Raw genomic sequence first — 26,188 nt, 5'->3', positions numbered from 1 at the left:
GGTGGTTAGTGTGGAGGACTGTACCCTCTTCTTTATAACCTCTGTGTTCTTCTACAATGAGCAAGATCCTCCTTCCTAATTTCAATATTCAGAACTTAAATATAGTAAAATCAAATTATGTTTAGCTATTTTATTGTATACTTTTGTTATACATTTATTAATCTAGGGCTGGAGAGATGGCCCAGCCATTAAAGGCTAGGCTCACAACCAAAATATATTTATGAATCTAATTAAATTATATAATTTATATGTAAAGATGGGGGTGGCAACTAAGTGCTTGAGAGGGTGTGCACAGTTATCAGCCTCAGAGAAGTGAAAAAGACTGACTGTGCCCTTGGTGAGCTGGAAGCAGAGCAGATGAATTCACAGTGCTGGCAGGAATGTCAAACCAGTACACCATTTCCATGTAAGCTAAGGAACCCTACCATGTGACCCAAACATTCTACTACTACCAGCTCTGTGGTAACAGAAGAACAAGTTAGGTAACAGGAAACAACCACTTGTTTATCCAGTATGTTGGTAATCATATTGTACAGACAAACATATACCCATAATATATATATATATATATATATATATATATATATATATATGCACACACACATATCCTATATGGACATTCATAGCAGAATATTATGCAGCTGTAAAGAGTCAAGAGGTATTACTACATGCCACTGCATGGTCAGATCGCAAATTGATTTTTTGGAGAGAGAGACAGCAGAGAGAGTCCATAACATCTCATTCCCTTTGTATAAAGTTCAAGGGGAATTGCTATTCCCTTTCTTTTTCTTTCTTTTTCTTTTTGCTATTCCCTTTCTGACCTCACAGATTTCAATGTCTTCCAAGAAGAACCAAAGACTAGAATATGCTCATATTAGTCTAACTCTGCTTGCAGAAGTGTCACTGGTAACTTAATCATAGTTCTTTGTGTTCATCCATGTCATTCATTCAGCTTATTAACAGCACATGGTATGTGATAGTGGTAGGTCAGACAGTAAGTAGTATGTTAGTGAAAAAACGAGACACGTTCCCCTACCCTGGCGAAGTTCATATTTAGTTGAATGAACTAGCACAAAAGAGTAAATTTGTTATTGAGGGCAGGAGTGATTCTTTGGGAAGGGCATTGGAGTCAAGGAAGATTGGTCTAGATTTAAATATATATATTTTTTATTATTGTGTGCATGAACATGTATGCAAATGTCATGGCATATATGTGGAGGTCAGGATATAACTTTTGGGAGGCAGGGTCTCTTATTTCTGCCTGTGGACTGTGTATACCTGGAAACCCCCAGGGTGGCTTCTCAGTGTTGGCTGTCCTAGGTTCCAGGTGATTTTCCTGTCTCTACCTCAAATCTCAACATGGGAGTGCTTGGATTACAGATTACATGGGTTCTAGGGATTGAACTCAGGTCTGTTATGAGTAAGGTATTTCTTCCTGCCAGTCGGGTCCCACCACCACACAAGCCCCCAATAACACACAGAGACTCTGTATTTGATATAATGCTGTTGGCCAGTTACTAGTTTCTTATTGGCTAGCTCTGTCTTAAATATTAACCCATTTCTATTAATCTAAGTATTTCCACGTGGTCTCATTTTAGCGGAGAGAGGGGCTGGCATTCTTCTCTCTGTCCTCCATCTTGAATCTCCTCCCTACAACTTCCTCTCTCCTCCTAGTCTCCAAGTCCCACCTATCTTGCTTTCCTATTGGCCAACAGTGCTTTATTCATTAACCAACACCAGAAACATATTTACAGAATGACATTTCCCATCAAAGGTCGGTCACCAAGCTTGTGAAGTGGACCATGTCCCCAGTCCCTCGTCTGTCTTTTAAGTAGAGGAGTAAGGTGACCAATGTCATGATTTTATGTTCTGTGGGGCTTGTGTGTGTGTGAGTGAGTGAGTGTGTGTGTGTGTGTGTGTGTGTGTGTGTGTGGCATCAAACTCAGGGCCTTGCATAGACTAAGCATAAAACCCACCTTGAGCATACAGCTCAACCCTCATTCCCCATTAAGATTTTATTAAAACTATATCAATTTTTAAATCTTATTTATTTTTATTTGTATAAGTCTTTTGCCTGTATGTATGCCTATACACCACATGAGTGCCTAATACCTGAGGGGAGGGGTATTTATCCCCTGGGATTAGAGTTACAGACAGTTATGAGCTGCCCTGTGGGTTCTGGGAATTGAACCTTAGTTCTCTGGAAGAGCAGTCAGTGCTCTAAACCACTTGTCTATCTCTCCAGTCCCTATTAAAGATATTTCTCAAAGATGAATCCTAGCTGTCACGTTTTAAAGACCATGCATGCTGCTGCCAAGCATACAGTCAGAAGTCTGTCACACTCCCCCAGGAAGATGGTGGAATTTGAACTTAGATGGTCTCTGAGATAGGAAACAATGGAGGAATTAGTTGATATTGGTAAATAGGACAGAACTAAGAAGTTTTACCAGTTCTTTTCTCTAAGAATTAAAAATATTTATTGCACAATTTCATATGTGCATACAATGTATCTTAGTCATATACACACCTAACTCCCCTATCCACTCTCTCTAGACCCCCACACCCTTTCTACCTTATGTATCCCCCCTTTTTAATACTCCATGGAGCTCAGTTAGTTCTGCCTGCATGTGCATGGGTATGAAGCCATCCACTGGAGAGTATGCAACCTGCCAGTAGTCACACCCCTTCCCAACTGCCAATAACTCTTCAACTAAGAGTGAGGCCTCATGATCCCCTCTCCCATCCATGATGGAATGTTGAATGTCTCCATCTTGTGCAGGTAACCCACAGCTGCTTCGAGTTTTTGAAAGCATATCATCCAGGCATGTTATGTGCAGAAGAAACTTTTCACAGCACACCCCCACCCCATCCTCCAGCTCTTACACTCTTTCCACCCAGTCTTCTGCCGGATCCCTGATCCCTGCAGAGGTGATAAAGAGAAGTGTGATACAGATGACCCGTTTCTGACAGTCATTTATCCTCAGCTGACCAGTTATGAGTCTCTGCATTAATTTTGACCCACTGTAAAAAGAAACTTCTCTTGCCAAGGTTGAGAACAATGTATGGGTATAAACAAATATTTAGAAAGAAGTTCAACAAAATGTCTATTTAATAAACAAAAGTAGTAGCCCACTAGAGCTTATGGCCTTGCTAGCCATGGACTTTTGACAGGTTGACAGTTCCTATAGGGCAGGCCTCAAGTGCACTCAGAAATCAGCTGGTTACTCACTAACAGTCAAGCCACCACTGCTCCAGGGAGTACATCTTGGTGCCAGGTTTTATCAGTTTTTTTAGTGCACATGACTGCCTCTCAATGTGCCTCTCAACTTTTCCCCAGCTTCCACAACCACATCTTTCCCCACCTCCACCCCCCTGTTTTAATGCTACCTTGAGAGAATCACAAAACCTTGCTGGGCCAGCTTGCTGGACTACATGGGCTACAGCATTCCTTTGATCTACTGATGTAGCTGGCTGTCAATGAGGATAGTCTGGCATGACCTGTTTTGTGTGTGTGTGTGTGTGTGTGTGTGTGTGTGTGTGTGTGTGTGTGTGTGTTTTAAACCTTTTATTAGTTTGTGCTGACTCCCAGTGACCTGTTTCCTTTCAAGGGCTAAAAAACCATTTGTTTTAATGAAGTGGCAGAAATCCAATTCAGAGAGCCTTAAGCTAAGATGGAGGTAGAGAAGAAAAATGTATTGGCTCTTGTGAAAATAAAACCCTAAAAGTATCGGTCTCCATTATGACTGGATTAAGTTACATCCTCAGCACTCAGTCTCTCTCTCAATCTCTCAGCTCTATTTTGGGGGCAGTAGCTGCAATTTCAGGTTATAACTCATAGTTTTATTAGCCGTGATAATGATGATGATGACAGCAGTAATCATTTTAGTCACAATTAGCAGCTCTGACTCTACTTACCTGAATTTGCAACCAAATCAATCAGCAAGTATCCTAATGCAACTTTTCATCCACCTGGCCAACGATAATACTAGCTTTCTAGTTTAACAGAAAAAAAAAATAGTAGCAAAAACCAGACAAGAGCTTATTATGTTCCTGGCACTCTGTTAAGACAGTCTCTAATGAAATCTTCTAAGACCCCAATAAGGATGGAAAGCCAGCAGATGGATCACAGCTGGGTGTGGTGGGGCGTTGCCTGTAACCCTGGTGGTTGGGAAGTAAAGACAGAAGGACCAGGAAGTCAAAGCCAAGGGTGGCTCTATGGGAGCTCAAGTCAGCCTGGGCTGAGTCAAGAGACCCTGACTCAAACAACAACAACAACAACAAAGATAATTGAAAAACAATTGAAATTAGGTTTTCTTGGCTCCAAGCCTCCACAATCCCTCTCACACAATCATTTTTAGGATCAAGAAGACAGAGCAGGAGCCATCAAGTCATATGCCTATTTGGAATATGCTATGTTTCCCTCTTATTGAAAATAGATTTGTTTTTCACAAACTGTATTTTGATTCTGATATCCTCTCTCTCCTCCTGGTTCCTCTCTACTTCCCCTCCCATCCGGATCCACCTACTTCCTGTCTCTCTTTAGAAAACAAACAAGTTTCTAAGGGATAATAATAAAATATACGGCAATAAAATAAAATATAATAAGGAAAAAAAGGAAAACTACTAATACAATGGAACAGGACAAAACAAGCAAACAGAAGGAGAGGAGCTCATTCACACACTCAGGAACCCTATAAAAACGCTAAACTGGAAGCTATAATGTATACACAAAGGACCTGGGGAGTAAGGAGAGGAAAAATATATAATAGAGTTAAAATTTAAAAAATAAGGTAATTTTAGAAAAGAAAGAAAAGGAAAACGCCCTGCCATGACTTTTTGTTTTGTTTGTTTTGGTTTTGGGTTTTACTGTGTGTATGTGGAGGTCAGAGGACACCTTGTAAGAGTTGGGTCCCTTCTTTCATGATTTGTGTCCTGGGAATGGAACTTTCCTCTTCAGACTTGGCAACAAGTGCCTTTACTCGATGAGACACCTCACTGACCTCTGTTTCTTTTCTTTTCTTTTTTTCGAGACAGGGTTTCTCAGTTGTTTTGTAGGCTGTTCTGGAACTAGCTCTTGTAGACCAGGCTGGTCTCAAACTCACAGAGACCCACCTGCCTCTGCCTCCCAAGTGCTGGAATTAAAGGTGTGTTCCACCACTGCCAGACTGACCTCTGCTTCTTATGTGGGGATTTGAGCTCTTAAGTTGTTTTATTATTATTATTAATTTACAGAAAAATTGAAAAAAAATCTCTTTTTTTTTTTCCAGTTAACTTTCAGTTTGCGTCAAGGTTATAAAAAATGTAACTTGGGCCTGGGTGGTGGTGGTGCACACCTTTAATCCCAGCATTTGGGAGGCAGAGGCAGGTGGATCTTTGTGAGTTTGAGGCCAGCCTGGTCTACAAAGTGAGTTCCAGGACAGCCAGGTTACACAGAGAAATCCTATCTCAAAACAACAAACCAAAGCAGAGAATCAAAAACCAAACAAACAAACAAAAAATGGAACCTGGGCTGACAAGTTGGCTCACATTTGTCCCCAGGCCTGACAACTTTCACACTCCCCCTGTTTCTTCCTCCAGAAATGGGACAAGAGTCTCTTATGTTTTCTGCACAAACATTGCTATAAATTTCTTTGGTTCTCTTGGTTTCTTAGTTTTATATGGAATATCTGGTTAAATGCCCCCAACTAAACACCAAAGTCTATGCTAACTTAATAACTCCATTCTCAACATTTTTTTGAATCTTCTGAAGTTCTCTAGTCCTGACTGTTTTCTATTTGTATAGAGCCCTCCCCTCCCCTGAGGATTCCTTTGGCTCTCCAGCATGCCAATCAACATTCTCCATCTTTCTCTTTCTTGATTTATTTCTTTGGTGGGTGAGTTTTCCCCTGACTCATTGTTTCACTGAAGGAACTTGTTTCCTGGTAAACTCCCAGTTGGCTGAGATTGGCCTGGATCATTTCTTTGTACCCCTCCACTGTGGGCCACAATGACACCAGCTCACTCACCCCTGCTCTGATTTAGTTCCCTGGAGATTTCCCTCATGCTTTTGTAAGCCTGCTCTACAGTTAAAGTCAGATCCGTTTTGGCATCTCCAAGTGTTTGGTAGTAGAAAGATTTTTCGAGTCATCTTGTTCATATGATCGCCCTTTTTATATGGCTTTAAAATCTAGAGACAATGAGTAGGTAGGGGTTTCAGACTCGAAGGAATGTGCTTAGAAGGGAGGAACGCTGGAGGGTGGAGGCTGGGAGAGGCACAGCTGCTGTAGAAGCACAGGGGTGTATAGGCAATGACCACCTTTGCTCTGGCAGGAGGAGACCGTGAGGGTGAGCAGGAGGGAACTATGGATGCTGTGGGTATCAGGGAATGAATGCCATGACCACAGCTTGCTTCAGGGACTTAAACCCAGAAGCACATCCTGGACAAATATGGCAGCGATGGTCCTGGGAAAAACTGGAGATGGTGGTGCATGCCTTTAATCCCAACACTCAGGAGGCAGAGGCAGCAGGATTTCTGAGTTCAAGACCAGTTTGGTCTTCATAGTGTGTTCTAGGTCAGCCAGAACTATAAAGGAAGACCCTGTTTTGAAAAAACCAAACTAGGAAAAAGAAAGAAAATCACCCGGCCAAGGGCTCTCTGTTGTGACTGAAGGTGGGAGCCAGGAACCATGGGGAGCAAAGGGGAGAAAACTTAGCTCATCCAAAAGAAATGTCAACAGCTATGCCACTCCTGGGCATCACCAACAACACTCTGAGTCTGCACCTCCCAGAGATATGCGAACATCAGTGTTTACTGCAGCACTTTCCACGGTAGCTAAGTTATAGAAACAAGCTGCATGTCTACCAACCCAGGAATGGCGTGCTTTAGATACTGCAGGATTTCTTTTTAGCCCTAAGGAAGAATGGAGTTGGGTCATCTATCGGGAAAACAGATCCACTTGGGGCTATCACGTTAAGTGGATCTCAGAAAGACAGGTATCACAGGCTTTCTCTCTCTCGTGGGGTCTTAGGTTTCATATAGCAACAAAAGGGAGGACATGAAGGGAAGGGTTGCTGGTTATCAGGAGAAAATGTGATCAGAATACATGAATATACATGGGCATGGTAATATATAAAATAAATGAATAAATGGTTCTGGGTCAAACAGGGGTGCAGGGGATGGGGGGGGGGAGAGATAAAACAAATTTAAAGAAAGTACATTGACTTGAGTCCTGGGAAGTGAATTTCAAATGTCAGAGATGAGCCGAGTTGCTTGTCCTTTCCTATTGCGGAGACCCTGCCCACAAATACCAACAGTTCATTGATTGTTTAATGAACAGTTGACTCTGTTTGCAAATAATGCTTCAGGCCACTTGATGAGTAGTCTTCAAGTTAGGGGCAGCATTTCCTAGGATACTCAGTGAGGAGGACCTACCTTATAAGTGAATGGTTTGGTTTGTTTTCCCCAGAACCCGTGGGCATGGCTGATTTTGGAGCAGATGAGCCCTCCTCCAAGTCGGACAGTCCTGAGCCAGAGGGCAGTGGCTCTGAGGACAGATCACTGCTCCATCAGAGGCTGGCTATCAGAGAGCTCATCGACACAGAGGTCTCCTACTTGCACATGCTCCGAGTGTGTGCCTCTGACATCAGGAGCCGCCTACAGCAGGTACTGATGCAGACCCTACCATCTACTTCATAGGAGCAGGTGCGGGCGGCCTCCAAGGTCTCTCATTGTTCCTGTGTGGGCTTGTTGAAAAGGCCCCTTGGTGGGTGGGAGCCTGACCAGCTTTAGTTATTGGCCATGAGACATTCAGCAAGGCCTTGAATGACTTAGATGTGTCTAACTTGTAGCCTATTGGCAATACAAAGCCAAAGATAGCTGTGAATATAGCACAACATAAAATAGTAAACTTACTTAAAACAGTATAAAAATATCATTGTTGTATTCTTTTGTTACTCGGTTTTATGGTTTATTTTTTTTTAAGATTTATTTGTATGCCTATGAGTGTGTGCTATGTTCATGACTGCCCTTTGTTTGCCTGGTGCCTGAGAAGGCCAGAAAGGATGTGGGAATCCCAGGAGCCAGAGTTGCAGATGGTTGTGAGCTCCATGTGGCCGCTGGGAGCTTGGGTCCTCTGCAAGAGGAGAAAGTGTTGAATTAAATGAGCTATTGGATAGGCAAAAAAGGAGAAATAAGCAGGCTGTAAATATTGAAGTCAGCTTCCGAGAACCTATTTCTTCTAGCAAGGCATACCTCCTAAAGGTCCCATAACCTTTCCAAATAATGCCCCCAATTGGGGAAGTGTTTAAACACATAAGCCTATGGGAACAAATCACATTCAAATCACAACACACTAACCCCTGCCTACCTGCAACCCCCACCCACCGACCCCAGAGCCATGCTGGACTTGATGTCTCCTTTTCTTGTAGACTAATGAGGAGACCTAAGTCACAAGAGTCTCAAATCTTTACAAACATTTCTTTGGATAGTCAGCCTTTCCAAGAGCAGTAGGACCCTAGGCAGCATTAATGCTCAGGGCTGTTCCCTATCAGATCTCCAGCCTTTTGTGTTGCTTCCAGCTGCCACCAAGAGATCTGGACATCCTGTTCTCGAACATTGATGACATCATCCAAGTGAGTGGCAGATTCCTTCAGGGGTTGCAGGAGACAGCCTGCAGAGAAGAGGAACAAACGTACCTGATTGGTAAGCAGAAGTCCTGTGCTAATGCCCTTGCTTTCTCTTGGCTTTGTCCTCTGCTTGTGCTCCAGAGCTCCAGAGAAATGTAGCAAAGGGGAGTTGGGCTTGTCAGAGGCACCAGGGCCCTGGTAGAGTAAGCTTGTAAGACATGAACTTGGGAGGGTGTGTTGAAACCACAGTGCCTCCTAGTTTAGTCTCAACACCGTACTGATTTAGTTTTATCTTTTATAAACATCAGTGTTTTTGCCTGCATGCATGTTTTTGCACCACTTGAGTATCTGGTGTCTGCTGGGTCCAGAAGGCATTAAATCATCTGGAACTGGAGTTGCAGGTGGTTGTGAGCCCTCATGTGGGTGCTGAGAATTGAATCCAGTTCTCTAGAAGAGTAGTAATTGCTCTTGACTGCTGAGCCATCTCTTTAACCCCTAATTTTTCTTAATTAATAGATTTTTTTTAAAGCACTGTTAGGCCTATAGAAAACATTCTTGTTTTGCCTGCATGTATGTCTGTGTGAAGATATTGAATACCCTGAAACTGGAGTTACAGACAGGTGTGACCTGCCATGTGGGTGCTGGGAATTGAACCCTGGTCCTCTGGAAGAACAGTCACTGCTTTTAACCACTGAGCCAACTCCCTAGCAACACCCCCACCAGAACCTTATTTTTGGTAAAGCTGTCTTCTCTGTCTCTTATCCCATTCTACCTGCTCCCTGTAAGTAACTGGCTTCATATTTAAAGACCCAGAACACTTTAGGATATTGCACCAGGTCTGTTTCCTCTTCTCCGTGCTCTTCTACCTTTGCTGTAGGCACTCTTGAAGTGAAGCTGACGGACGTGAAGCCCCCAGCTCAAACTACTTCCACAGCTTCCTGCCACCATTGGGAAACAAGCAGGGTGCCTGGCTGCACCCCACTTACTCTGATGCCCCATGCAAGTTGGCTCTAGAGTCCCATTTGTCCCCTCCCCTTCATGCCTCTGCTCCAGACAGCAGGGTCTGTGGCTGTCCTCAGGCCAGAGTTACCTGACTCTGGGCCTTGCCATCGCCATCCACAGGCTTGGGAGTTGCCCCTTCCCCGAGCTTCCTGGGGCTGGCTATGTCCGGGTAGATGGTCATATTATCTGTGGAAGCCTTCTTCAAAATAGACACCCTCCTCCCAGCCACCGCCCAGTCCTTGATGTTTATTTTCCTTCACTTTGATTCTTATAACACATAATCATCCCTTGGTATCTGTAAATGATGGTTTTCCATGACATGCCACACCCCCCCCAGGTGCTCAAGTAAGTCCCTTGTATAAAAATAACATAATATGTATTGTTCGGGGAATGATGACCATGGCAAGAAAAGTCCTCATATATTCAACACACTCTTCTTCTTTAAAGAAATGTTTGACACAATTTAACTGTAGGACAGAAGAGTGATATTTTTAAAGCATGACGAAAATAACATTTTAATTAGAAAGGGCATGACAATGTCTAATGCTCCATTAATATGTGAGGCTGTTCAACCTGCTGATCATGGGGAAATGAATACTGAAACTAGAACAGGCACACATCAATTGTTAAGATTCCTCAGCGTTCAAGAGGCAGAGGCAAACAGGTCAAAGGTTGTCAGAAGTATTCAGGGTCATTTTAAAAATTGTTGCAAGTTCTGTCCTAATTCAAAGCCAAATTTTCTAAATGAAACACGATTTGTAAAAACGAAACACAAGTCAAGTGGCAAATTTTATTTACTTATCTTGATTTTTTATTTATGTGTATGCATGTGTATCTCTGTGTGTAGATGTCACTTGTGTTCAGGTGGCCCAGAGGCCAGAAGAGGGCATTGGATTCTCAGGAACTGGGGTTACAGGTGTTTGTGAGCCACCCAATACTAATACATGTGGAATGATAGTAAAAAAATTTCACAGATCTTTGTTTTCCAGAACTAAACATTCTGTTGTTTGTTTGCTTGTTTTTGTTTTTCCTTAAGATTTACTTACTTATTATGCATACAGTGTTCCGCCTGCATATATGTCTACAGATCAGAAAAGGGCATCAGATCTCATGGATGGTTGTAAGCCACCATGTGATTGCTGGGAATTGAACTCAGGACCTCTGGAAGAGCAGGCAGTGCTCTTAACTGCTGAGCCATCTCTCTAGCCCTGATTCTCTGTCTCTTGTATATACAGTGAGGGCACTGCAGCAACTATCATGAAGTAGTCTCTAGTCTGAGCCAAGCTGTTGCAGGCAGTGTTCGCTGGAGTTGGTGATATGGGCAAAGTAGGACTGTTATGTGTTCAGAACCAAGGGTGCAGTGATGTTTCATGATGCCACACAGGTGGGTGTGCCCAGAAACACCTCAGATCCGTTATAGGGCTGCTTTAGAACTAGTCTTGGGGGTCCTGCATTTGGAAACCTTTTACTCCTCCCAAACTTTCCCAGACCCCACATTCAGGTCTGCAGCCATCCCCACCTGGGGTCATGACTTACAGTTTAAGAACCTGGCATTGGTGGCACACGTCTTTAATCCCAGAATTTGGGAGGCAGAGGCAAGTGGATCTCTGTGAGTTAGAGGCCAGCCTGGCCCACAAAGTGAGTTCCAGGACAGCAGGACAGCCCAGACTGTTAAAAAAACAAAAGCAAAAAAACCTGGACTGCTACTCACCCACACAGTGACTTTATGAAACAGATGAAAAACAGAGGCAGGAATACAGGAAGGCTAAGTTTCTTGTACATAGTGACATGCTGGCAGCCTTAGCATAGAGCGTGTCACTATGTAGGCCCTACCTACCATTCCAAGCAAAGGACATGTGTACTTGCCCTTGATAACTCTTGCTGTTTGTTTGCCATCAGGTAACTTATTTCTAGAATTCCAAGAGGAGTTTGAACAAGTCTATAAAATCTACTGTGCCAACTACGACCAGGCCCTGCTGCTGGTCAAGGAGTACCAGAAGGAGCCAGAACTACAGAAGTCCATCCAGGGCATCATCGAAGCAGCAGTGTAAGTAACACATCCAGAACAGCCAAGTCTTGACCCTGCCTGGGTCTGCTCAGGCTGCTTTAGGCCTGTGCCAGCAGCCAGGCCTCTGTCAGTCTGGAAGGCCCTACTGCCTAGCAGTGCTCACACCTCAGTGGTCTCAAACAAGGCCCACATCTTCCTTGTGTGCCTGTGCAGTCTGTTTGGAGTTTTTGTAGCTAGTGCTCTTTCCCATGCACAAGTGGTTACAAATGTATAATCTTTTTTTTTTTTTTTTTTAAATTATGTATACAGTATTCTACCTGCATGATACCCACACACCAGAAGAGGGCGCCAGATCTAATTATAGTTGGTTGTGAGCCACCATGTGATTTCTGGGAATTGAACTCAGGACCTCTGGAAGAGCAGGCAGTGCTCTTAACAGCTGAGCCATCTCTCCAGCCCACAAATATCTAATCTTATTTTTCCTCTTTTGCATGCACAAATGGTTACAAATATATAATCTTACAAATATATACTCTTATTTTCTATCTTTTACAAACACAATGGTTACAAATATCTAACCTTATTTTCCCTCCTCCTTCTTCTTCTTTCTCTCTCTCTCTCTCTGTCTCTCTCTCTCGACAGGGTTTCTTTGTGTAGCCCTGGCTGTTCTGGAATTTGCTCTGTAGACCAGGCTGGCCTCAAACTCAGAGAGATCTGCCTGTCTCTGCTTACTGAGTGCTGGGATTAAAGGTGTGCACTACCACCTGGGTAAACTTCTATCTCTTTCCTGGAGGTCCTCCCTGTTAAACACATCTCATTCCTCATCATTTGACCCTCAGCACCTCTTCCATGAAGTGGTCAAGCCTGATGGTATGACCCATGTCTGTGGGTAGACATTTTGTTTGTTTCCATTCTCTCAATATTATAAGTGGGCCACCGCCTTTTTTTCAGGATCCATAGTCATTTTATTCTGCCACAAGGTACACTTTTCAGGATTGGGATGGACAGATTGAAGGAGATATGTATGGGTAATTGCCTCCCCTGTAAAGGTGTCTGTGTATACAGTCCTGTCAGCAGTAGATGTCTGTTGTCTCCCACAGACTTTCTGGAGCAGTGTTAGGTCAGGGTTAGGTCAGGACAGGACTCATCTGTCTGACTTTATTTGGCATTTATCTTATAACAAGTTGGCCATTTTTTTGGACATTTAAGAGTCTTTTATGGATATTTTCTTGTGATTTTTTCTGTTTCCTTTCCTATATTAAAAATTTGTGGCTGGAGAGATGGCTCAGCAGTTAAGAGCACGGGTTGCTCTTCCAGAGGCCTCAAGTTCAATTCCCAGCAACCACATGGTGGCTTACAACCATCCATGATGAGATCTGGTGCTCTTTTGGCATGCAGGCACACATGCAGGCAGAACACTGTATACATAATAGATACATCTTTTAAAAATGTATGTGTGGAAAACAGACAGGCAGTGGTGTCGCACACCTTTGATCCAACACTCAGGAAGCAGAGGCAGAGGCAGGTGAATCTCTGAGTTGGAGGCCAACCTGGTCTACAGAGTGAGTTCCAGGATGGCCAGAGTTATACAGAGTAGCTCTGTCTTGAAAAAAAAAAAAACAAAAACCAAAACAAAACAAAACAAATTTCTCATTGTTTATTTGATTTCTTTATTATTGATTCCTATCTTACCTTTTGCCTTCTATCACAAATTTAATAGTTCTTTTAAAAATTTTTACATTTTTTGAGACTTTCATACTTGAGTACCGGCAAGATGTAGGACTCTCAGTTGCTTCTCCAGAACCATGTCTGCCTGCATACCTCCATGTTCCACTATGATGATAATGGACTAAACCTCTGTAAGCCAGCCAGACCTCGTTAAATGTTTTCCTTATAAGAGTTGCTGTGGTCATGGTGTCTCTTCACAGCAATAGAAACCCTAAGACAAGTCCTCTGACCACATACATGTGCTGTGGCTCACACATGCCCACATACATACATCACAAATAAATGCAAAAATATTAAAAATAGGACATTAACTTAGCTTACACTTCTGCACAATATCAGTTTAGCTGGGCTCAGCAAATAAGCCCTTTGCTCCTGGCTGAGCCTTCCTGTGTATCTGCCATCAAACGCAGGTTGGCATTGCTCATTTTGCTGGACTCCTCCAAATATCTGAGTGAGACACAGAGCCAGCTCAGGTCTGGGGATATGGCCTGTGTGCTTCTTGTAGCTGTTTTGTTCACTTGATGGCCACAGGGCTCTAGTGCAAGCGGGGAGGGCAAACCACTGGAATTCTTGGTCATTTTATAGCCTAGTCCAGAGGGGACTAGGGAAATGAAAAGCATTGGTTGAGGGGGCTTCAAAGTCACAGGAAATGCAACATTTGAAGCCATTTTCCTTGGCAAACCATCTATATATGTCACATATAGGAATGTGAGTCCCCTCTGGCCAGAGCCTCTCATGTTTCCAAAGCAGCAGAAACTTAGGTGAGACATTTCCCATGTGTTCAGTTCTGTCTAGCCTGCTAGATGCAATTACTGGATAGCAATGAGGCTGCTGTTTGTCCTGTTTCTGCAGGTCTGGAGCCATCTCACATCTCAAACCCAATTTCCTTATGGGTCTGATGGGAGCTTTAACAGCACTTGGTGGAGCATAGACACATGGCACAAGGGACACTAAATATGTCCCAGCTATTCTAGTCATCTCAGCCAGGCAGGAACTGTGTCACACTGCAGTTCTCAGTCTTGTCAGTAAGGGTATTTATTATGCTACAGTCCTGGAAAATGGACCACACACACACACACACACACACACACACACACACACACACACACACACACAAAAAAAAAGTCAATATAACAGTAACTTTGACCATCAAGGAGGAAGAAGAGGAAAACATTTTCTAGTAATGTGGGTTTCAGTGTGCATTGAGGCACCACAACTCCCGAAGCTAGGAGGAAGCACTCTAAAATTAGCTGCCTCTATGTGTAGTATTAGTTTGGAGGTCAGGAAAGAAAGTCCTGAAGCTGTTCTGCTTCAGAAGCACAAGAAAACGAAGGAGCAGAGGGCGAGTATACCCAAGGATAGCAACCCACAGGGCAGGCAGCCCTGACTTCCTTGTGTATGAGGCACTAAAGATAGTGTTGTGGTTCACCTCCAGGGAGGTAGGGAAATGAGAATGGATGATATCCTTGCAAATAGCCCGAGTCGTATGTATCAAAGGTAGTGTATAAAAAGACCAGTATTGTGTCCTATGACTTGACAATGTCTGAGAATCACAGACATATTTTGGTTCTTGAAAATACACTTTGAGGCCCTTCAGGCTCTAAGTGTTCATGTGAGGCTCCCAAGCTCTGCTCTATAGCACGGGTCTGCATGCAGGGAGTTGCCATTGTCAGTTCGCTCTCTGTTTGCTTCCAACTTGTGCCTCAAGGTGTGAGCTCTGGGCTCTTCCTGCTGCCATGCCCTTGTTCCGCCACCACGGATTCTACTCTACACCTACTGTAAGCCCTGAATCAAATTTCTTGCTCTGTAAGTTGCCTTGGTCATGGTGTTTTATCACAGTAGGAGAAAAGTAAGACGGCCCTTGAGATTCCCTGTGATTTCAGAGTGGGTACCGACACCTTCACCTTCAATTGGATTAGCAGTCGGAATAACCTTCTTTAGGACAGAAATAGACCAGGCAGGGAGCTCTGTGTTGGGAAGGACCTTTTGCAGAGTGGTGTGGGAAAGGAGGCTTGCTTGGCAGAGGTGGATCAGCCCTGGAAGCCAAAGTTTTAGGAGCCTGCCTGGCACAGCAGTGTTTGCACAAGGAAAACAACCTCTATTTTCCCTTATCAGCTTACTTTAAATATAAAAGTAATATTCAAACCATACTCAAATCCATGAAGTCCATTCTCCATTGGCTGAGGGGTACCATCTTCTGTTCAGTTTCCTTCTGTATAGTTACAGAAGGAAACAGAGGCAGGCAGAGAAGCAGACAGGAGGTGGTGGTGTTTCTAAAGAGCATTTTATGCTATTCAAGAACTTTCATTTAACTGTAGCTGTGAATATTGTCTCATGACAGTGTGAGTAATTCCTTCCAGGACAACTCACAGACTCTATTCACCCATTCTTTTATTAATTTTGTTGTTGTTGTTTGGAGATGGGGTTTCTCTGAACCTTTTGGAGCCTGTCCTGGAACTCGCTCTGTAGACCCGGCTGGCCTCAAACTCACAGAGATCCACTTGTCTCTGCTTCCCGAGTGCTGGGATTAAAGGCACGTGCCACCACCGCCTGGCTGATGGATTTTTTTCTCAAAGAATACTTTTTGAATTAATTTATTTTTTACATTCCAATCCCAGTTCCCCCTCCCTCCACTCCTCCTACTCTTCCCACTTCCCATCTGCTCCATGGAGAGGGCAAGGCCTCCCCTAGGAAGTCTACTAAGTCTGTCCCATCATCTCCTTGAGGCAGGACCAAGGCACCCCTCCACCCCCACATCCCTGTGTCTAGGCTGAGCAAGGTATCTCTCTGATGGATTTTTTTTTTTTTTTTTTAAATCATGGACTTGCTGATGTCTATCCTAGTTTGCTTGTGCCAAGGTTTCTGTGGGTAGATGTTGTCTAGGCTGAGGTTGGTGGAGCAAAGAATTTGTGTATTTCGAAAATTGCCCAGCTGTCCAAGATCTCAGCCAGTGACAATCCCCAGAGACTGTAAGACGCTCTCTCTTATCACTCCCCCCCCCCCCCGCCCTGCCTCCCAGGCTACCATTCTGTTCTTATCGTCTATGTGAGAGGCCGCATACAGTTTTCTTCCGAGTTCCTTTAAGAAGGCTACAGATGTGAGTGGCTTCCATCATTTTGCACTGGCTGCTTGGTAACATTGAAAAAAAAAAAAAAAAAAAAGAACACAGTCATCTCTTTCAGGGCCCCTGGCCTCTGATTTGTGCTGTGGTGACAGTTGTCCCTGGGAGGCAGCTGGCTCTTTCTCATGGAATGTCAGTCAGCCTAGAATGGAGTTTCCAAAATGCCTGCCCACAGTTATCTGAGCTCAGGACACCCTTGGGGAGAGCAGATGGACAGAGAGGGCACAGTGTCAGGGCTCCCACCTGCCATGTCTATTCTTAGCCTCTGAGCAGTTTCTTTCCCTTAGGAAGGAGCCGAGGGCTCCATTATAGGGTGCTGGCCGCCTAGGAGCATTTTCAAGTCTTGTAGGAGCCACAAAGAGAAGGTTAGGGGCTGGAATTCTACGCACCTTCAGGGGTCGCTCCCCAGTTGCTCTTGACCTGGGGAGCCCTGATGAAACTCCAGACACCCAGCAGTCAGAGTCTGTTGTTCACCCAAGTGTGAAAGCCCCACCCCCACCCCCCAGTGCTTTTCAAAGAACATTTTCTAATAAAAATTCCAAACTTACAGAAACCAAGGGTGATTCGGTGAATATTCTCACACCTACCACTTTAAATGAGAAAGAGCATATCAGTAGCTTTATTTTTATGCTAAACTATTTAAATGAAGTTCTGGTTTTACCCCATATACTCTAAAAATTATGTTCCCATGGTTTTCAAAGCATTTTTAGATTAAAATTTTTACACTTATTACTTATATTTATATAGTGCATGAGCATGTGTGTGTGTGTGCATGTGTGTGCGTGTGTGCATGTGTGTGTGCTTGTGTGTGCGTGTGTGTGCACGTGTGCGCGTGTGTGTGCATGTGTGTGTGTCTCTGTGTGTGTGCGCATGTATGTATGTGGTGACCAGAAGACAACTTGGGGGAATCAGTTCTCTTTTCTACCATGTGAGCTTTGGAGCTTGAACTCAGGTCCTCTGACTCAGAGGTAAACACAGTTACCTGCTGAGCCACCCACTGGCTCTCAAACCTTTTAAGAGCAACAACCTATTTTGTTGAGTAAAATATCAAGTGGATGACCTCTGGGAGTTGTTCTTGGGACATTATCTGACAAGAGATAAGAAGTCACAGTTGAGGGCAGTTGAGTATATGAGTCTGGGGCCCTGGAGAGGAGACAGAGATGGAAATGGGGGCTTGGGGGTATATTGAAGGCTATAGGACCACATGAGGTCATCAAGGGAGCATGTGGAGAGAGGTCCCCAGAATGCTCTAACAGACACTGGACACGGGGGCCAAGGAAGAGGGTGTGGTCAGCCATGTTTGCTATTGAGATTGTGAATACAGCTGATAGTGCGCTGGATTTTGTACAGACTGGGAGCCAAAGCTCAGGAATGACTCTGTCTGTCTAATATCTAGACTCTGTAAGTTACAGAAAGGACCCTGATAACACACACTGAGCTAGTGACAGAGCTGGGCCTCCCAGTCCCCTAAAGGATGGTTTTTACCTGCCTAACAGCAACCTTCTCCCTCAGCCCGCAGGCTGGACCTTCAGGTCTCAGTTTCTTGCTTGTAATTCCTCTGCAGAGGATTACCAAGTACCCCCTGCTGCTGCAGAAAATCCTGGAGAACACACCCCTGGATGCCAGTGCCCACCCTGTCCTTCAGAGAGCCACCTCTGCCCTCCAGGACGTGAACAACAATATCAACGAGTACAAGGCGCGAAAGGAAGTAGGTAAGGATTGTGTTTAGGGGTGTGTACGGGGCAGCATTTCTAGTTCCAAAACTCATCCTGAGATTGATTCATCTAGAATGAAAACGATGTGGGACTGGCTGGGGTGGGGTCAGCTGATGGGCTTGTCTAATATGTGTAAGGCCCTGGTTTTCTGTTTTTGTTTTGTTATGTTTATTTATTTATTTCTCTGTGTAACAGCCCTAGCTGCCCTGGAACTAGCTCTGTAGATCAGGCTGGCCTTGAACTCACAGAGATTGCCTACCTCTACCTTCCAAGTGCTGGGACTAAAGGTGTGCACCACCACCACCTGGCAAGACCCTGGCTTTAATCCCTATCACAGCTGGAGGTAAAGTGGTGTGTATAAAGTGAGGTGCATTCACCTCTTGAGTTGCTGTACTAGAAAGGTTTGCAAAATGAAGCAGCAACCATGGGTCAAGAAGTGCAGCTGCCCACTAAGAGCATGATAATGAAAATTTAGCTCATGTTGATTTCTTTTAAAAAGCATCTTTTTTTTTTTTTTATTTTGTGTGGATGTGTGGATGTTTTGCCTACAGTATGTCTGAACACTACATACTTGCCTTGGAGGCCTAAAGAAGGTGTCAGGTTCTCTGGAAGCAGAGTTACAGGTGGTTGTGAGCCACCGTGCATGTGCTGGGAACCAAGCGGAGGTCCTTTGGAGGAATAGCCAGTGCTCTTCTCTCTAGCCCTCTAACCCTCACATTTCCTTTTAAAATAATTACCTTACATTCACAAATATCTGTGGGACAGAGTGTGATACTTCCATGAACATATATAAATCCAGCATTTGTTTGTTTTTAGTTTTTCTCCTGCTTAGCCTTGGTTGTCCTGGGACTCACCCTGTAGACCACACTGGCCTCAAACTCAGAGATCTGCCTGCCTCTGCCTCCCAAGTGCTGGGATTAAAGGTGTGTGCTAACACCCCCCCCCTTAAGTATATGGTTTTTAAGGCTAATTCTGCTATCCTTTTTATTTCAGTATCTTATTTGATCCTTGCAACTGCTGAGGTCAGCCCAATTAGTCCCACTTCTGGGCTGGGTGAACAGTGTGTAGAATTTGCTTGTAGTCACTGGACTGTAAGAAACAGAGTTAGGTTTCAAACGTAGGCCTGAGGTCTTCATGTTTTCTTCCATGCTTGTCTTTTCATCCATGTGGAGAGGGGAGAGGTGCTGAGTGGGGAGAGGGAAATATGGTTTTGGTTTGCCTTGATAATACTGGCTGGGGAACTGCAGAAAAATGTCCCTTTACACATACTATTTTAGGTGTAAGATATCTCCCAGCAACCCTACAAGATAGGAAGGAGTCCTCACTTTACAGAAAACTGGGGCCCCACGGAGTAGTGACCTGTTAAAGCACAGCAGGCAGAACACTCTTCAGCCAGGACTCATACCTGGGACAAAGAGGACCCAAGTACTGGCTTTTCCCTGGGGCTTACCATTCTGCTAGATATAACTTGGTAGAGCAGAGTGCCAAGTCAGGAGAATGTGGGGCTGCTTGCTTCCTGGGTCAGCCTCAGTCACCTACAATGCCTTTTCTTCCATGTCATGGCAGCTTTAAAGTATACCAAGGTGGAGCAGCTGAGCCTTCGGGAGCGGCTGGCCCGCATCAACACACACACTCTTTCCAAGAAGACCACCAGACTGAGCCAGCTGCTGAAGCAGGAGGCAGGGCTAGTACCCAGGGTGAGTGTGTGCTGGTTGGGAAGATGCAGGGATGAAAGCGGGGTGAGGTACCTTAGGGAAGTGAGGCAGTGGAGTGAGGGACCACGATGAGGCACACCACTTGATTCTCAAGAGCCAGTATTGGGGGCTTCTTTGCTCATAGGAGAGCTAGGCAGTGAGCTTGGCAGAGCGCCAGTCTGAAGGGTTCCTAGTAGCTGCTCAGGCTGTGTGCATACTTCTTCCACAGCAATAGCGGTTGAGCCGCAGGGCTAAGCAGACATCCTTACCTCATTTTCACACAGAGAAGCGGAGGCTCCCAGGAAATAAAATGTCTGCCCACAGCCACACAGCTAGGAAGCGAGTGCACAGCTAGGAAGCTAGTGAGCCAGCACTCATACTCCAGTGTCTGATTCCACAGTCTGACTGCAAAGACTACCCAACCACACTGCTGTTTGCTTTTGAGACAAGGCCTTGCTATGCCATTCATCTGATCTCATCATCATCCCATCATCCTCCTGCCCCAGTCTCCTAGGGCTTACAGGCATATACCACCTTTTAACTGTCCCACTCCGCTGTAGAGCTGGACGAACCAGCTCCTGTCTTTCTGCATTCTCTGTGGAGAGGTTGTCCCCAGTGACTTCCCCAGGCACGGAATACAGTTACACACTGCCCCCATGTGGATCTTCTGACCCTCACACGATGGCTTTACTTACAGACTGAGGACAAGGAATTTGATGACCTAGAGGAGAGATTCCAGTGGGTGTCTTTGTGTGTGACAGAGCTCAAGAGCAATATGGCTGCTTACATGGATAATCTGGAGGTGAGAATCATGCAGAGTTCAAATGCCAGGCTCATAAACTGCAGGGGTACCAGCTGCAGGAACTCTGGGGGTGGGGTATCAGTCAGGAGGGCTGGCAAGAACACTGTGACCTATAGACCCCCCCCAAACTAGGGGTGAAAGGCAGCTTCTCAGCCCATTGGAGTTCTCATGGGTCAGGGTCAAAGATCCCCTAGAACTAGAATTACAGATGGTTGTGTGCCACCATGCTGGGAACTGAACCCAGGTCCTCTGCAAGAGCAGCAGGTGCTCTTAACCACTGAGCCATCTTTCCAACCCTGGCCTTCTCTCTCTCTCTCTCTCTCTCTCTCTCTCTCTCTCTCTCTCTCTCTTTCTGTCTCCCTCTCTCCCTCTCTCTCTTTCTTCTTCTTTTTTAAATGCATTGCTTTGAATAGGAGCAGTTCATTGGCTTACAGAAAGTCATGAATAGAATACAATCTGTAGGACATACACCTGGCAAAAGAATCACCCAGGGGCACACAGATAGGTGTGATGCTCACAGGTGCCAAAGGAGGAAAGAGATGTGGGCTCCAGCTCAGCAAGGCCCTTCTAATCCCCCAGGATAGGCGGGGACAGAATGGTGTAAGTGATAACTTGTAATGAGGCTGTATGTAGAGGGCCTGGAAAACTGCTTGGGAATTGGGGGTTAGGAGTATAGGAGTAAGACGGCCATGGTGGGACCTAACTACCTATCTCTGTTGGCCCCAGACTTTCCTCTGCTTCAGGCCACACGAATGGACTTTGGACATTCCAGGGGGCCCTGCGGAACAGTACTGCAGCCTAGCCAGGGACCTTCAACTCGAGGCCTTCCTGCAGTTTGTGAGTGGGATCTCTATTCCCCGCCCCCTACTCTGATAGTCAGGTGGTAGAGCTGATGCGAGTAATATTTAGAAGTCAGGCACTTATACAATTGTTGTAGCCAGTAGGAGAGGGAGTGCTATTCCTGCATGGACTGGTAAAAATAGCCCAACCGATGTGCAGCGAGCTGTACCCTGTACCAGGCGCTGTGCCCACCTTTCCCATTCTTGACCTCATTTTACCCCTCAGCACATGCTTTGGGGTGAGACACTATTAATAGCCCCATTCTGCTAATGCGAGCTCGAGGCCCAGAGAGCGCCATCTCCTGGGTCATTTACACAGATGGGGTCTGAGTCACAAAGTAGCATCCTATGCAAATCTGTTTCAAGCTCTTTATATAATAACAACACTAAGAAGTGCTAGGAATTGATAACCTTCCCTGGGCTGCACTCTGTATACAATACATACCATTCCCATCATCACACCATAAGACAAGACTTGGAGAGGTTAGTGCAGGACTTCTGAAACTTTTCCACACTGACCTTATTACCTGAGGAACTTCTATGTGACCTGGATACATAGGTATATAAAATAGGTATGCAAATTTACTGATAATAAATCATAAGGAAATTTGTTTTACAACAATTCTTGCTATACCTGTAATTTGACTATTTATTAAAGGTAAGAGCAAATCTGTGCACTAATGAGATGATGTGCATCTTGGCCTAATATTTGATACAGATATAAGATCTCTAAACACAGAACATCTTCAAATGGTAGAACATCTTCAAATGGTTTCACAGTTGAACATTTCCATTTTACAATCATCAAGGCTGAGACCATCACTTCACATAAATACACATTCCAGAAGTAATTTGGGGTCATTGCATGTTCAGAAAACTTTTACTGTTGCCAAATCTTTTTCAACACCTGTGTTCAGTCACAACCTTACATGGATTGCAATTCATAGTTTAGGCAGCCGGAGATTAGGATATGCTACAAGTTACAGCTTGTCAATGGAGGGGGCCTGGAACCCCAGCTCCCTGCCTTCACCCCCCCCCCAAGCCCCTGCCCTTAGCCACCTCTTATCCCAGCTCCCAAGCTCTGCTTTCCCTGCAGAAACAGCGACTGAAAGGCCTGGTGTGGGAACCACTATGCAGCCTGGCCAGAGCCCTGGCTGGCCCTCAGAACTTGATCAAGAAGCGTCTGGACAAACTCTTGGACTTCGAGCGAGTGGAAGAGAAACTGTTGGATGTGGGCAGTGTGACCTATGAGGAGGAGGCAGCCCGGCACACGTACCAGGCACTCAACTCCTTGTTGGTGGCTGAGCTCCCACAGTTTAACCAACTGGTCACACAATGGCTGGGCCAGATCCTCTGCACATTTGTGGTCCTCCAGAAGAGGCTTGCTGATCAGGTGCTGCGAAGGGCAGAGAGCAGCATGGCCCTGGTAAGGCAACTGGGACTAAGGCTGCTGTAGACCATAGTCAGGCAAGGCCCTAGCTGTTGACAGGTCAGAAATGGAGATAGAATGGGCTAAGTAGGCTGCTGGGACCCAGGACCCAGTGGAGACCCTGGAGATGTCTCTCATGCCTTTTCTCCCTCCCCCAGTAGAGACAGAGGCCAGGCTGGATCTGGGGACTCAGGAGCTAAGGAGGTGTCTCTGAGAAAACAGCAGCAGACCCATCCCTGGAGGATATGACCAGACAGTGACAGAGACAGGAGTCTCTTGTATCTAGTCAGGAATAGATGTGTTCAGCTGGGATTCCTACCGGTACTGCTAGCAGCCATTTCCTGGCGAGCACATGTTGTATGCCTCGCTCAGTCCTTAAAGCAATCCTATTCAGTATGTGGTCCTTTCATAATAAAAAAGCCAAGGCCCAGAGAGGGAAGTGGCTTGTGCAAAGATGCACAACCGACCGTGGTTTTGATCCCAGACTGTGCAGTGACAGAACTCTGCACACAGTGCTCAGGTCTTTCAGAAGGAACTCATGCTGAAGACATGTGTGGACCTCAGAGAGCTCTACACAAGCCACCATGTGCAAACATGCGGCGGAGAATTTAGAGGACTGAGCTGGTACATGAGAGAATTGGGGGTGGTTCCACAGCTTGCTCTGTAATGTCTACTTTGGAGCCGAGTGGCTCATGAGTCAGGCCCTGGGAGCCATCTCCATGCTCTTCACTCCAATGTTGCCTTTTGCATTTCCCTGTCATCTGACTCCCTACCCCCTACTCTCCCTCATCCCTCTTCCTATCTCCTTACCTCCCCACTCCAGCCAACTTTCCGATCTATGTCCCTCCCTCCAAATCACTGCTTGAGTGTCTCTATCTACAAGCTCTTCAGCTTGGAACTACCTCAGCTGGCCCCCAGGCCTCTCTCAATGTCTGCCGAATGATGACAGATGAACCAGTCTTTCCAGGAAGCACTCAGAATCCTTGTGGCTCTGGGGGAGTGGGAACTATCTCCTCCTCACCCTCACTTGTGCACCAGCAGAATTTAGGATACATTACTGCTTGGTGCTTACCAGAGCCTGCCTTCTGCTGGAGTGGTGGGTAGCCATGTTCTCCCTCAGTGGGGGTCTGGGGCAAGGATTTGAGCTGCTCCTCTTCTGGCCCTCAGTATTTAATACAGGGTTCTGCCTCAGGCATACTTTTTGAATTGAGGTAGGCCTGATGCTATGTAAAAAGAAGAGTGAATCTGATTGGATAATCCTTTTACTGCCCTCCAGCTCCTCCCTTTTCTGTCAGTCTGCAGTGTGGGTGGGCAGGGTTAGGGATTCTAGTGGGGAGAGGTTTGTAGCCAAAGGAAGTGTGTGTGTGTGGTGAGGGTTGAGATATGGGGAGCAATGTGGTGTCCCCTGATTGGTTTGTGCTGTGGATGACCAGGGTCTACCTAGGATTGCTGCTAGTCCTCCCTTGAATGTATCCAGTGGGTCATTCACCTGGTCTCACTCCTGTGGTCCAAGGCCAGCATGGCAAACACAGTCTTCTCTACGTAGCCCAGGAGAGAGGCTCTGCATTTCAAGTAAAAGAGGGGAGTCTGGCAATAACCCAGAGGGCTGGACATGCTGTTGGCTGTCTCCCTCTTGAGCTGTCTGATGAGAATGTGGGAGAGACTTAACGGTTTGGGGACCTCATGGGAGAGCTCAGAACTCCTTGGGTTATAAACAATATAAGCCAGGCCAAATTAGCTGGGGTATAGAGAACAGAATGACCTGATCCCAGGAGGGGTCAGGGCCCAAGCCCAGCCACTTGTAGACCTGTAATGTTTGGACATTGCCTTTCTCCCCGTTCCTCTCCAGCTGGGTTGGTATTCAGGCAGGCTGTTTCTGTGTGGTAGAAGATTGAGATGGCTCTAAGCCTGTACCTTTATCCCTCGAAATCGAAGGAAGAGGAACACCGTGTCCTGAGCCTTCACACAGAAGGGGCCTGACCTAAGTCCATGGCTCTCCCTTGACAGAATCACAGTAGCTTAGGAGAAGGGATGCCAGGTCTACCAGCCAGCCGTGAGACTAACATGTCATGATGGTTGAGGTACTCCACCCCCATGGAGAGGTGTTTTCTTGACAGAAAGGGAGACAGAAAGCAGAGAAAAGCAGCAGGCAGCCGTCTGAGGCTAGAGGGTGGGTGTCAGGCACCCCTAGGCCCCTTCTCCCGCAGAGGCTGTGCTGACAGCATCTCCCCACCAGCTGCCTCATCAGCATGTCCCTGAGCCAGACTTCCGGAAGCTGCTAGAGGACACACTAGGCCAGAACAGTGGCCAGCTCCGCTCCTTTCAAGAGAACTTCGAGAAGGTGCTGCCACCCCCTACCACTCAGGTAAATGTCTCTCCCTCCCCTAATGCCAGCTGTTCTCCTGCAGGGGTAAAGCTCATTCTCTCCTTTGTCTTATTTCTTTCCCCTGTTACTCATTTCTTCTTGCTTCTCTGTGAAAACAAAACAAAACAAAGCCCATATCCCAATAAACACACACACACACACACACACACACACACACACACACACACACACACACACACAGGCTATCTCCCAATCCACTCGAATAGCATACTTAGGCAGCCTGTGCTATTGTATTTTATTTTACTTTCCATTTTTTTTTTTTTTTTTTTAAGATAGATACCTTGAGCTGGCCTTGAACTTGCTACATAGCTAGGGCTTATTACAAGGCAGCTGTGAAAAGAGAGGGTGGCTCCAGGAGTCTGGCAACATCTGGGTTTGAGAAAACTGAAAGTGCATTGAGTCACATATGAAATGTGAAATCCCAAGCCAGCACCATGACTTCCCAGAAGGGGCCAGAGGCTCCAGGAATGCAGGAAACAAGTGAAGGGCCTAGCAGAGCGGAACTGGTAAAGGCCGTCTCCAGGACTGGCAGAGGGCAGAGGGCAGCCACTTGGGAGAGGCTACCTCCTGGGGCCCTCTGTTCCACCCTCATGCCTCAGTGAGGCCAGCAGAGTTCTCACAAGGAGTCCATGGACCCTGCCGTTAGGGGGAAGGGAGGGGATAGAAACACACCGGGAACCTCCTTTCTCTTTGTCCTTAAAATCTTCCTTGTTGGAACAGCAATCTACCCTTACTGTAGAAAACAATTACAAGTCACATGAAAACAAAGCCAACAAGAAGAAACATGTGATCCCCTGGGTTGCTTTTTGTAGGGAGGGGCACCCCTCTCCCATCCTCCCTCCCTGACCCACAGACCTCTG

The 26,188-nt window shown here is 45.7% G+C and overlaps 1 protein-coding gene across 1 annotated transcript in view; it reads left to right on the top strand.

The window, feature by feature from the left end:
* Window positions 1–26,188, top strand: part of Arhgef37 (Rho guanine nucleotide exchange factor 37) — a 38,614-nt gene that overhangs the window by 3,072 nt on the left and 9,354 nt on the right. Inside the window, exons 2-10 of the mRNA XM_051200730.1 lie at window positions 7,446–7,642; window positions 8,557–8,680; window positions 11,506–11,653; window positions 17,976–18,175; window positions 19,745–19,875; window positions 20,570–20,674; window positions 21,401–21,511; window positions 22,610–22,939; window positions 25,179–25,307. Coding sequence (XP_051056687.1) covers window positions 7,457–7,642; window positions 8,557–8,680; window positions 11,506–11,653; window positions 17,976–18,175; window positions 19,745–19,875; window positions 20,570–20,674; window positions 21,401–21,511; window positions 22,610–22,939; window positions 25,179–25,307 — 1,464 coding nt within the window. The 5' untranslated portion in view covers window positions 7,446–7,456. The remainder of the gene's footprint in view (window positions 1–7,445; window positions 7,643–8,556; window positions 8,681–11,505; window positions 11,654–17,975; window positions 18,176–19,744; window positions 19,876–20,569; window positions 20,675–21,400; window positions 21,512–22,609; window positions 22,940–25,178; window positions 25,308–26,188) is intronic.

This window comes from Phodopus roborovskii, unplaced genomic scaffold, assembly GCF_943737965.1.
Source record: "Phodopus roborovskii unplaced genomic scaffold, PHOROB, whole genome shotgun sequence".
In the NCBI taxonomy this organism is placed as follows: Eukaryota; Metazoa; Chordata; class Mammalia; order Rodentia; family Cricetidae; genus Phodopus; species Phodopus roborovskii.
The sequence above is the reverse complement of the archived record's forward strand: the minus strand, read 5'-3'. Positions and strand labels throughout refer to the sequence as shown.